General features: G+C 48.7%; 1 protein-coding gene across 1 annotated transcript; it reads left to right on the forward strand.

Annotated features, from left to right (window-relative positions):
* The first annotated feature begins 710 nt into the window (after positions 1 to 710).
* On the forward strand, positions 711 to 4,729 carry LOC119403566 (uncharacterized). The gene is made up of 2 exons (XM_037670495.2): positions 711 to 1,552; positions 4,590 to 4,729. The coding sequence occupies exons 1-2, from the start codon at positions 745 to 747 to the stop codon at positions 4,595 to 4,597; spliced, it is 816 nt and encodes a 271-aa protein (XP_037526423.1). The 5' UTR covers positions 711 to 744; the 3' UTR covers positions 4,598 to 4,729.
* The last annotated feature ends 8,542 nt before the right edge of the window (positions 4,730 to 13,271 follow it).

Consider the following 13,271-nt stretch of genomic DNA (forward strand, 5'->3'; position numbering starts at 1 on the left):
CAAAAAATCGCAGGAACGCACTTCTACAGGTTTCCGGTGCTATTTCATGAGCGAGAGCGACGGTGGCGGTGGATTGCGGCTGTACGACGTAGAAAGTAATCAATCGCGCTTTGTTTACGGCAGTGTTAGGACGATTACCGTGTTTTTATTTCGCCATTTATGTCGCTACGTATTCAGCGAACGCTACTACGTTTACACTTGGTCGCCTCGCCTGCATTGTAGACGCTACAATGCACATGAGGTTGTTATTAGTGATAAGACACGATGCCTAGGCTCTCTTGAAAAACGAATGGCGCGAAGCGCAATGCCAGAGAATGTGGGGAAGGTGACGGCTCCTTTACAAAAGCGCCGTGGAATCACACGTGTGCTGGACGAAATCGGCTGCATTCTACCTATTGATGGCACTGGAATGCGGTCATCGGTGCAGAATGTGTTGTGTTATTCCACTTAAGATAGAACGTGCGTTAGTCATGATCTGACGTCACTCGTTGCTTTGCGTATCGTACCTAAGATAAGATGCACGTGTAAGTGTTGGCTCTCTTACGTCACTGTTAGTTCTCTGTTAGCTTATAAGACCGCCACGTGTGCGCGTTGCATTCATTCTGTTGTATTGCAAGTTGCAATAAACATGTGTCCTGCTAAGTAGGCTCCCGTGTACTAAAGCTACTACAGTGGCGACGAAGATGGGATGTTCTCGGGCGTGGGTATTCTAGGAGCGGAAGCGGCTGGGCGGATTACCACGACATGGCTTCCTTTCGGCGGTTTGAGCCGTTCACGGAGGAGGGAGACGAAGACTTCGACTCTTATGCGGAACGCTTTGAACATTACGTCCGAGCTACCCAGGTCAGTGAAGACTTGAAGGTATCAGTATTTGTCACCGCCATTGGAAAACAGGCCTACCGCACGCTGAAAAATTTATTGGCCCCGACCAAGCCGGAAGAGAAAACGTATGCCGAACTGCTCCAGATACTGAAAGGCTACTATTCTCCGAAGCCTTTGGTGATAGCGGAAAGATTCCGGTTCAACCGTCGGTCGCAGCTGGAAAATGAGCCAGTGGCCGCGTTTGCATTGGAACTAAAAAGGCTGGCTGGATCCTGTGAGTTCGGGCAATTCTTGGATGACGCCTTACGGGATCGATTCGTGGCCGGACTGAGAGATGAAACGGCACAAGCAGAGCTGCTTAAGAAGAGTACCCTGACGTTTCAAACTGCCTACGACTTGGCGAAAAGTGGGGAACTTGCTCGCACGGAAACAAGAAAAATTCACCCAAAAGAACTCGGCGACGTGAACCTGGTACAGCAACACCCACAGCGGACCACTGGGACAAGAAAGGTCGCGAGCAAAAACACGGAGCGGCATGCCGAGACAACGGACTGTTCCCGGTGCGGAGCAACGCATGACGCCGCCACCTGCCCCTTTCGCAAATTTCGATGTCGTGCCTGCAAAAAGATGGGACACCTGGCAAGGGTCTGCAGAATAACGCCACGTTCGGTGCACTCTCTTGAAGAGAGCACTGGCTTAGAAGACTCCGGTGACTGGGACGATAAAAGTGGTGAGAACTATGCCTTGCTTAGTCATATTTTTTCATGTCGGAGTAGTTACGGTGGCTACGTTGTGACAGTTAAGATAGCAGTCAGAAATGTCACTATGCAGGTTGATACCGGGGCATCTGTGTCTATTGTGCCGGAACAAATGTACAGACGGTACTGGCCGGAGGTACCCCTAGAAAGATGTACTTTACGGTTAAAAACTTATGGGGGTTCGGTACTAAAAATTGCCGGAAAGTTGACGGTGCGTGTAGAGCACGATGGGCAAACCGCGACCTTGCCGTTAATTGTAGTTCGAACAGAAAAAAATTGTGACACTTTGTTGTTGGGCCGCAACTGGCTAGAGGCTTTGAAGTTGAATTGGTCTAGCGTGTGTAATATCAACTTTGAGAGATCAAACACAGTTGATAGATCAACCGCACTCATCAAAAAGTTTTCGGAAGTGTTTAATCCGTCACTAGGACTGATAGCTGACACGTCGGTCAAACTGGTGCTAAAAGACAACTGTACACCCGTTTTCTGCAAGCATCGCCCGGTGCCATTCGCACTCAGGGACGCAGTAGCATCAGAGTTACATTCACTAGTGGAATCTGGAGTGCTGGTTCCAGTAAAACACAGTGAATGGGCAACGCCTCTAGTAGTTGCCCCCAAGGCCAACAACAAAGTGCGAATATGCGGAGACTACAAAGTGACTTTGAACCGTTGTCTGAGAACTGATTATTACCCTCTCCCAACATTGGAAGATACTTTTGTAGCGTTACATGGATGCAAGTGTTTTACTGTCCTTGACCTGTGGACAGCGTACCAACAATTGCAGTTGCATCCCGAGTCGCAACCCTTGGTAACTGTGAACACTCACCTAGGGCTTTTTCGATACACACGTATGCCGTACGGTATAACAAGTGCTCCATCCATTTTCCAAGCGGTAATGGATGACATGCTGAAGGGTTTGGACAGAGTGTCATGTTATCTTGATGATGTGTTAATCGCGGGGGAAACGATGGAAGAATGTTATGATAGAGTGCAAGCTGTGCTGACAAGGTTCAAGGAACGGGGGGTGAGATTGCGGAAAGAAAAATGCAAGTTCTTTGAAAAGTCTGTGACATATTTGGGTCACGTGATTGACGAAAGCGGAATCCGCCCTTCAGAGGACAAGGTGCGTGCTATCAAAGAAGCACCAACTCCAAAAAACAAGAATGAGCTGAGAGCTTACTTAGGCTTGTTAAATTTCTATGGGAAGTTCGTACCAAACATGTCGGCACAGCTTAAACCATTGCATGACTTGCTAGCTGAGAGTACCAAGTGGAAATGGACGGAGGCCACCGAAAAAGCTTTCAAAGCATCCAAGAGCTGGTTGCTGAGTACGTCTGTACTCACCTACTATGACCCTTCAAAGGAGCTAGGGCTCGTTTGCGACGCATCTGCGTATGGTCTAGGGGCAGTCCTTTTTCACAAAGTAGGCTCAGAAGAAAGGCCAATCGCTTTTGCCTCTAGAACTCTCACTAAAACAGAGCAGGCATATGCCCATATCGAAAAAGAAGCACTGGCTGTAGTGTACGGGCTAAAGAAGTTTCACAAGTACCTTTTTGGGCGAAAATTTGGAATATACTCTGATCATCAACCCTTGGCGGGATTATTGGGACAGGATAGGCCACTTCCTGCTATGTCGGCGGCACGCGTGCAGCGATGGGCCCTGCAGATTGCTGCTTATGACTACAAATGGGTTTATCGCAAATCACGGTATATCGGCAATGCAGACGCACTTTCACGCCTGCCGCTTAGGAACTCGGATGACGTGTCGGAGTACATAGCTTTTTCTATGCTAGATGGACTCCCACTCTCCGCAGAACACATCAGAGGGGAAACGAGAAAAGACAGCCTGTTATCAAAAGTGTTGTTTTACACGCAAAACGGTTGGCCTTCAAAGGTGTCTGACGACGCACTGGCGCCCTATTTTGTGCGACGCAGCGAGCTTTCTGTTGACAGAGATTGTGTGACGTGGGGAAACCGAGTGATAGTGCCATTATCTCTCCGCGAAAAAGTGCTATCACTGTTGCATGAGGGCCATCCTGGAATGGCCCGTATGAAAATGCTGTCTAGAAGCCACGTGTGGTGGCCTCGCCTTACGCACGATGTTGAGCAAAAAGTTAAAAAGTGTGTAACATGCCAGTTGACGCAAAATGCGGCGCCCAAAGTTCCGGTGATGTCATGGGGAGTGGCGGGGCGCCGGTGGGAGCGTGTGCACTTAGATTTCGCTCATCGAGATCAGCATTGGTTTCTAGTGCTTGTTGATTCCTACTCCAAGTGGGTTGAAGTGTTTCTGATGAGGTCAACTAGCAGCGAAAAGACAATAGAAAAACTGCGCACAGTATTTGCAGCGTACGGACTACCAGAAGAAGTGGTAACAGACAATGGCCCGCAATTTACCTCGGAACTTTTCGAGACGTTCATGAGACGGAACGGCATCCGGCACACAAAATCGCCGCCTTATCACCCGGCATCGAACGGCAGCGCGGAGCGTTGTGTACAGACCTTGAAAAAAAATCTTCTTAAGCAGGTCATGGACGAGCAGAGGAATGGGCAGATGAAGTCTCTCCAGCACCGGATCGACCAGTTCCTATTCAATTATAGGAACACGCCAACGGGTGTTACTGAAGAGACGCCGGCCCAGCTGTTCTTATCGTGGAAACCTAGAACCAGATTGAGCCTTCTCCATCCAGATATCGAGCAAAGAATGAAAGAAAAACTGCAGCGAACAAGGCAGTCGGCCAATCGGGGACGGGGAGCTTGGAGAGACTTCGAGGAAGGGGAAGACGTCCTCGTGCAAGGACTACGCCCCGGGGAAGGAGAGTGGTTGAGCGGTAAGGTAAACAAACGCGTTAGTTTAAGCACTTATGTGATAGGGATAGGGAACGAGGAGAGATACGTGCATGTTGATCATATGAGACCACGAACATTCCAGGAGTGCGTCCCGCCATCGGTTCAGGTACCGTCTGCAAACCCCGAATTTCCAGCATGCAGTCAAGCCGTTGTGTCTCGCAGGTCTTTAGGTTCCCCTGTACCCATCGATGGTGCACGAGAGACGTCTGACGCCGAGCAAGTCGATGAGCAGGCAGACGATGCCAACAAAGAACCGGTCCACCTACCGGACACTTCATCGGCAGGCGGGGACTGCGGCGGGGCAGAGTCTCAACCTTCCCAACCGGAACTTCGACGCAGCACCCGACAAAGACGACCGCCTGACCGCAATCCTCTTCATGGTGCAGGAGATGATCCGGCGCTGCTAGAAAGCAGAAGTGCTGGTCATGATGGTCATGGTGGTCTCCCAGTAAGACACCGCCACAGCCGGTGATGGGGGATGAGGGAAGGTGGGGCATGTGAGGAGGATGCGTAGGAAATCTCCTGGTTTGGCGCAAGTTTGCATGAGGAGAGGAATGCCTATGAGCAACCGCCAGGGCCATACGAGATCCTGACGCGTATTCCGCTGCGTCCACGTAGACCACGTCATGGTCGTCGCTATAGGCGATGCGCAAAGCGCCGACGACGCCATCTGCCGCCACAGCTCGGAAGCGCTGACGGGTCCCGGTGAGCAGTGTTCCCGCGAGCGTCTACGCGAGTGAACGGATGGATGTGTTTTCGTCGTGATTTAACGACTCTGTCGGGCCTCAGCGATGTCGAAAAATAACTGCTGCGTTGTCGGCTGCTGAAACACGCACAAAAAATCGCAGGAACGCACTTCTACAGGTTTCCGGTGCTATTTCATGAGCGAGAGCGACGGTGGCGGTGGATTGCGGCTGTACGACGTAGAAAGTAATCAATCGCGCTTTGTTTACGGCAGTGTTAGGACGATTACCGTGTTTTTATTTCGCCATTTATGTCGCTACGTATTCAGCGAACGCTACTACGTTTACACTTGGTCGCCTCGCCTGCATTGTAGAAGCTACAATGCACATGAGGTTGTTATTAGTGATAAGACACGATGCCTAGGCTCTCTTGAAAAACGAATGGCGCGAAGCGCAATGCCAGAGAATGTGGGGAAGGTGACGGCTCCTTTACAAAAGCGCCGTGGAATCACACGTGTGCTGGACGAAATCGGCTGCATTCTACCTATTGATGGCACTGGAATGCGGTCATCGGTGCAGAATGTGTTGTGTTATTCCACTTAAGATAGAACGTGCGTTAGTCATGATCTGACGTCACTCGTTGCTTTGCGTATCGTACCTAAGATAAGATGCACGTGTAAGTGTTGGCTCTCTTACGTCACTGTTAGTTCTCTGTTAGCTTATAAGACCGCCACGTCTGCGCGTTGCATTCATTCCGTTGTATTGCAAGTTGCAATAAACATGTCCTGCCAAGTAGGCTCCCGTACACAAAAGCTACTACAGAATGTTCGCTGTGCGCTTCTGCACCGATGATGACAAGTGTATCGTTTATCTTCTCACAAGTTTATCGTGCTGGTTTCAAAGTTTTACCAACGCTGACCCTTCGCGTGGCCGCACCTGTGAAATTTATACGACGGTGCGACAGCACTCCCTCAAAATCTACTATGTAAACACATGGCACGTAAACGAAGCTACTGTGTCGAGAAAAAACGTTGGTTCACGCGTCAACGCATGCAGGCATTATTGATCGCGACGTTATAACGAAGGCGGTGTACTTACGATGAGCTCCACTTCGTAGGGAAGCTTGTTGACGCTTCTCTGTGGCAAACACTTGGCGCGTATGGTGACGTACATTGTCGTCCCACACAGCTTTGACATCGGACACATGTCCACTATTATAAAGTGCGGCTCCTTTGCGCACACTATCGCCGCAAAAGTAATTATCTGGGACGCGCACAAGCGGCAAATCGCACGCGCGCAAACGAAGCGTCTGCTACGCGACCGACCAGCGGTTCAAACGGCCGCCACTACGCGGCTTTCAGTGGCGCCCCTATAGGCGCTGCGCATCGCGGATACTGTTTCTGGAGGGCCCGAGCCCTTGCCTTTCTGCGTTTCTTGTTTCGCACAGGGTACATGTTCTTCTGGATGTGGGGCCGCAAGTATTGGTGATTGAGCATGGTACACAGACTCAGACCGAGTGCTACGTTGTGTAAAATTTGCACATGTTTTATTAAATGCGTTCGCTTGAAAGTGTAAAATCCCTTATCTACACATAAAGATATGCTATCGCAAGGTTTGCGCAGCAAAGTGCATAATTTTACAGCTATTTTCCACCAGCGTTGTGTTAGACTTCTAAGCAAAACCCTATCTCGAAGGAGTGCCAGTTGCCATGACTCTTGCAATGAAATGCGTCGACTGAGTTGCTGAGTGCGGGTCGTTCCTCATTCAATGCTTTGTTAGGTGTTCACCGGCTGTGACAATAAACTTTTCTAAACACAAATCTTTCTGTTTTATGGCGAAAGCCTTACGTGCCTCATCAAAAATTGGCCGGCGTCTCCCGTAGGCACCGTCAACACGAGTGATGCAAAATAACATCTTGAAATATTTGCGCAGGCACACGGCACACAGAAGAGACACACACACGGGCGCAATCTAACAACTGGCTCCAACAACTAACGTGGGATTCGGGGAAAAAAACGTTCATCCAGGCAAAGGGAGTTTGCATCGCGTCGAAGGTAGCTCCTGTCCTCAGTGGCATATTCATGGGCAGCGTAGATCGAGACTTGGCAATGTGCTTACAAGGTGTAGTCTACAAAATCTACAGATATGTGGATGACTACTTAATTTTGGGGCGCGATGTGCACAAGGAGAACTTCAGGGAAACGGTAATAAATGCATTTAATTCTCTAGGAAAGGGATTAGCATTTACATCTGAAGTACCGGTTGGAAAGAAACTGCAGGTTTTAGATCTGAAGCTAGAGTTCTTGGCAGGCCGCGTGTGTTGGACCTTTTCGCCTAGGGCTGGGAAACCGCTCATGAATTATGCTTCGAATCATTCAAGGCTGGTCAAGAATGGCATTGTCGCAAATTGTTTTCGGTCTGCTTTGGTAAAATCTTGTCTTCACACTGCTCATAGTTCGTTTCAGGAACAGGTTGCTCGGCTCCTGGATGCAGGGTACCCGTTTTCCGTGATGTTGGCTGTAGGTAACAGGTTATTAAAGAAGCTAAAACAGGGAACGGGACCAGTTTTGGAAACGAGTGGGCAGACTGATTCTAGCTCTAAGGTGGTAGCAATCTCTTATGTGCAGGGGCTATCTCAAAGGATCAAAAAGGTAGCTGGAAGTTACGATGTAAAGGTGGTGTTCTCGGCCAAGGACAAAATCGGAGGAGTATGCGCGTTGGTTAACCAAAAACGTGACGGACTGAGCAGTGTACGAAGGGATTGTAGCATTAAACACAAGCTCCAGTTTGTTGAATGTGCAAATAATGTGGCGTATAGTATACCTCTGATGTGTACATGTATATGTGGGGCAGACTGGCAGATGCATTAATACGAGGCTAAGGGAGCGTATGTCGAGTCTGAAAGGTCACCCCAGTACACATTTAGCGCTGCATTGCAATGAGTGCGCATGTTCGCCTTGTTTTGATAACAGTACTTTGGAGTACAGGCATCGAAACCGAACATCAAGAGAAATAATGGAGGCCTATCACATTGACAGGCTGAAAAAAAAGTGTGTTAGTCACCCATCTGTTGTCCTGCTTGAGAAGCAAGTTTCGCTCTTGTCTGCTGTTCAATGAGCATGTGATAAGATGCGCGATGTGCGCAATTCAAATGAATTTTTGTGATCAGAGTGCGCAGTTCCGAGGGTTGTTAAGTGATCGTTTTTCAAAAAATAAACCAGTTGTTAGATTGCGCCCGTGTGTGTGTCTCTTAGGTGTCCCCGTGTACCTGCGCAAATATTTCAAGATGAATATGTTCCAACTAGGCCGAATCGCAGTTTTGCAAAATATCATCCCGCGATGACCTTATGACGTCACAGATCATCAAACTTTGTGATGTCACCTAGATGTCACTTGATGACGCCATCACATGATATCGTAGCTTGGTCAAAGGTGGGCCGGTGATCCAGGTGAGGTGCCTCCAATCCTGGAGACTGGAAAACCACGTTAGGTGCAGAAAGCTTCCGGAGGGTGGCGGCGCAAGATAATATATCGACTGCGAAGAAAAAGAAGATGGCTTTTCCATTCCAGTCGTCTTAGGTGCGTGCATAAGGGGCCTTGTGAGCTTTTTCTCAACACGTAGCGGCTTACGATGGAATAGACTTTTTCTGAACGAATGTACCGCTGCAAAAGTTTCGCTTAGTGAGGAATAAATACACGTGTTTCTTTTCACTCGCGTAGCGATAATTTGGGACCTCACATGGTTGTGTCGGTAATACCTAGCGAGCAGTTTATTCAGGCGAAAGCCTTATCTGTCTCATCAAACGCGAAAACTGATCGTCGACGTCAACACGAGTGATGCAAAAAATCATCATCACGTAATCACGTCATTAAGCGTGACATCACACTACGACGTCATCACATGACATCGTTGTTTGGTCACAGGTGTGCCAATCACGGAGGCGGTGCAAAACCAGGTGAAGGGCAGAAAGCTTGCAATGCCTCCGATCCTGGAGTCAGGGCAAAAACCACGTTAGGTGTAGAAAGCTTTCCCAGGGGCGGTGGAGGATCAATACATTGGTTGAGAAGACAAAAATAGAAGATGACTTACGCCTTCAAGCTGTATTTGGCGAATGCATAAGGGGCCCTGTGAGTTTTCTGTCGCCTTGCATTTTGACCCCTTCTATTTTACAGCGCCAGCACCGAGCAACAATATGTTCCTTGCGGATACGCCTTTTAGTGCGGGTGGTCCGTAAGCAAAAGAGCGTGTTATGTTTCTGTATGATAGATATGACATATCCCCATAAGTTTACTACAGAAAATACCAAATAACTGCAAGCATAATTAATAAAGTTTAATGGAATGGTGATAACTTCGATGCGAACGAACCGGCGGGTGCCAAGCTGCCGGTTTAGGTGCATGTTACGCGTATGACAGGTAGCAGTCCTGCTGGCTCCGTGGCAAGGTTCATTGGCGGGGACTGCGAATACGAAAGGATTACGAAAGGTCTGCTCCCGGTCACCGCCACTGCCGAACTTGGGGTACTTTAACATGCAGCTAAATCTCATCATACTTGTAAGATAGGTGAGAGATGGCTTTATCAGCCTATGACTGGCGTCGAAATGGCTCTTGCTGCATTCGCGCGTTATTCGAACCGGCTTCGTTGATCGTGCATTGCGCGGGCTGGGTTAACTTCCTGTGATGGAAACCCAGTGGGGATCGTATACAATTTCGTTAAACTTTGAGGACCCGTACGGCGTTTTGTTGTGTCGGGGAACATTCTGCGCATGCTCCCATGAGAGCAGCCGTCGCCACAAGCGTCGGCCCGTAGACGATACAGCGTTCCCGCAAGCACGGCGGGCGCAGCCTAACATGACTGGACGCAATCGACGCTCGCCCGCGCGCCGAGCACGTCGGACTATAAAAGCGCCTTAAACGTGTGCATGTTTGCGCTGACTTACACTCGCTTTCGCCTACAGTGGAGGTGGACGGCAGTCAACAACCAGGTCATAGCGGACTTTGTACATTCACACAGTTCATCAGTTTACAACTTCACAACTTCACATAAAGGGTCCTCAAAGTTTAACGAAATTGTATACGTTCCACACTGGGTTTCCATCACAGGAAGTTAACCCAGCTAGCGTCATTACGTCGATTAGGCGCAGCTGAGGACACCTAAAGCTTTTAGATGCGAAGCATGTTATGGCGGAGATCCGGTGGTGGTGGTGGTGTGCGGCGTGACCACCCTTACTGCGCATGCGCAAACCCTCTCCACACACCTCCTCTCTATTCCCCCTCTCCACTCCCACTCCCCCACTGAAACGCGGGCTCGACATGCCGAAACGCCACTTTGCATCACCTCATGGTCCCCTTAGCGGGAGATGGTGTAACTTTCTCATGCTTCTGAGCGTTTCCTGTATTTCGCTAACTTCTTTTAACTTTCCGAATGCCTATGTGCATTCTCCGTGCGATCTATCTACATTATTTCGAGGAGCAAGCGACCCTCTTGTTCCTTACGTAGCACTTCATCTTCAACTACCGACTTACGGTTTAGGTAAAAAAAAATCTTTCAAAAAATTAAGGTAGCGTCGCACTATTGGTGCCAAGCCTGAATGAAGTGCGGAGATGGGCGTCCTACCGTGTTTCTCTTTGTTTTTCTCTTTCTTTCCCTCTTTCTATTTTTTATCTCTTTTTTTTCTCGGCTTATTTATATCTCTGTCTTTCTGAATGTATCTATTTCTTTCTCCTTTCTCGCTTTCTTTATCTCGCTCTCTCTGTGTCACTAATCCCGTTAATGGGGACGGCAATCGCCGGGCGGATTCTAAGGGCTGGCGTCACGGCCCTCCGGAAACGCACCACGAAAGCGCGGACAATTTAGAGTTGGTCCTTTGGTGCGCCAGCGAACGCCGGTTGTGGTCCAAAGACCGAGTAAGAGCCGAGAGTCGACAACACAAACGAAACGAAATATATTCTCAGTTAAGGCAATAAAATAACACAATCACGTGCACACTCGGCTGGTACCAGTTACAGCTTCACAATATAATTCAGACGGTGTTTACACAACGGGAGCTAAACAAACAGATCACACGCTACAAATGCAATCGCATGCATTACAACTATTCAACGACAGTTAAAGTCCTGAATAGACAATGGCGTATCCAGTCCACAATACTTGGACGGTAAACGAATGCTTCTCTTCAAGGAAACACTCACGCCAGCTCCAGCGTTGATCGTCGTAGCTCAACCGTCGTCGTGACTTGTCACGGCTCACACGGTGTCGTCATCGGATTCTTCCAGATCGACGAGCGACTGACCACACCCCATCATAAACACGTCTTCTTTGGCTAACGGAGCCACACTTAGCGTAACTTCACCATCACCGGGCCGACTGACTCGTTCACTCCTTCGCTGACTGTCTCACTGACTTTCTCCGACTCTTTTCTGGCCTGACTGCCCGACTCTCGTCGTTTGCACGCTTTTATTGCTTTTATCCCTTCTTCCCCGGGTTCTAGAAGCGTCGGGATGTTTCTTCTGCGTGCAGTACAGCTAAGCCTGGGGAATGGGCGAGAGCTTTCTCGTAGGTTCGAATCGCGGCGGCATCGCTCGCGGATGCGTCCCCCCTTCCTTCTAGAAACATCCAGGATTTGCCGGGCGTTTGATGGTTTGATCGCGTCGTCTGCGCCTGGCTCGATTGGGTGAGGAGGATGCGGCGCGCCGGCGTCTTTTGATGCTTGTTTTTTCGTCTTTTCGCGCTTCTTGGCGAGCGGTTCGCACCGTTCTGTCTCGTAGCAGTTTGAAAGCGGCCTCGCGCGCGCTTTATAACCCGCTAATTTGTGACACTCTGTTTCTCGCTTCATCATTCTTTCTATCTCTTTCTCTCTCTTTGTTTCTCTCTCTTGCTGGCGCTGTCTATGTTTTTATGTCCTTTACTTTTTTTCTTCATTCTATTTATTTCTCTCTTTTTTTGCCTTTCTCTTTTTTTTTCTATCGCTTTCTCTCTCTTTTCTTTCCCTCTTTCTTCTTCACGTGTTCGTTTTCGTTTGACACTCGCCTCTGCTGTACACTGTATTGGGGCTTGCCCAATTCCTGTGGCGCATACCCACCTGAGGAGTTTTGCACGACGGAGCACAAGCTACCGGTGTCTTAAACAGCTTTAGTCTAAAGAGAATAAAGAGAGCGCGTGCCCGTTCATGATGATGATAGTTTTTACGACAGCGCACAAGTTACCAAGAGCTTAAACAGCTTCGCTGTTAAAAGAATAGCTAGCGTCGTCCAATCTTCAATTATGTCCTCATTATTAGTATTCAATGTTGTACAACTTATACACTTTCTCGAGTACTCTACGAAATACCCAGAGGTACTGAACGATGAAGCTGGTGCTAATAAACAGACAATAATGCACAACGCTGCTTGAAGTTCACCATTATATTGGTGCCGTTGCACCAGTGGTGCATATATTTGCCGCAATAGACCCTTGTCATAATCCGGAAGTAGGCATCTCTGTGCTGCATATTCCCCCAACTGATGGAGGCACCTGTCGTCCTTCAAGCGGAGACGAAGTCCTAGTGGCACGTGCTGGGGAGCTTTTATGTCAAAAGAACCGAGTCTGCATTTTCCGCATCATAACGCTTTCAAACTGCGCTTAAACACGCTGTTTTCACTAAAAGACAAGCCGCCTTTTGTTGAGCAAACTGCATCGCCAGAAAGCTACATTTACAACTATGAAAAACGTCTGTCTGCCATGCACCTTGTGGTTTAGGTCCACAGCTGCTGATCAATGCATAAGATTCTCATTTCCTAATTAAATCGTTCGACTTCTAGATGCCTCCATTGCTGAGTGTTGTACGCGCTGCCTGCACAACTGTCTCTCCGGCTCCGCGTTGTCTTCGTTCCATTTTCGGCAATGCATTGTTGCAGCCCAGAGAGATTGGTGCATCCCTCGTTGCTAAGGCATGCGACTATTGTACAGGGCTACCGACACAGAGGTTTCAGCGAATTTATGGCTCATTTCTTTCTTTTCATCCCTCCTCGACCTTTCTATTGCCCTTTCCCATTCCCAAGGCGTAGAGTAGCCAACCGGACATGTTTGTGCTTCACTCCTGTCCAGTGTCGAATGCATTACTAAGAATGCATTAATTAGCATTTGGCATTGTAGTAATAGTAAGTGTTCGGGTTTAACGTC

This window comes from Rhipicephalus sanguineus, chromosome 8 (assembly GCF_013339695.2).
Source record: "Rhipicephalus sanguineus isolate Rsan-2018 chromosome 8, BIME_Rsan_1.4, whole genome shotgun sequence".
Classification (NCBI taxonomy): domain Eukaryota; kingdom Metazoa; phylum Arthropoda; class Arachnida; order Ixodida; family Ixodidae; genus Rhipicephalus; species Rhipicephalus sanguineus.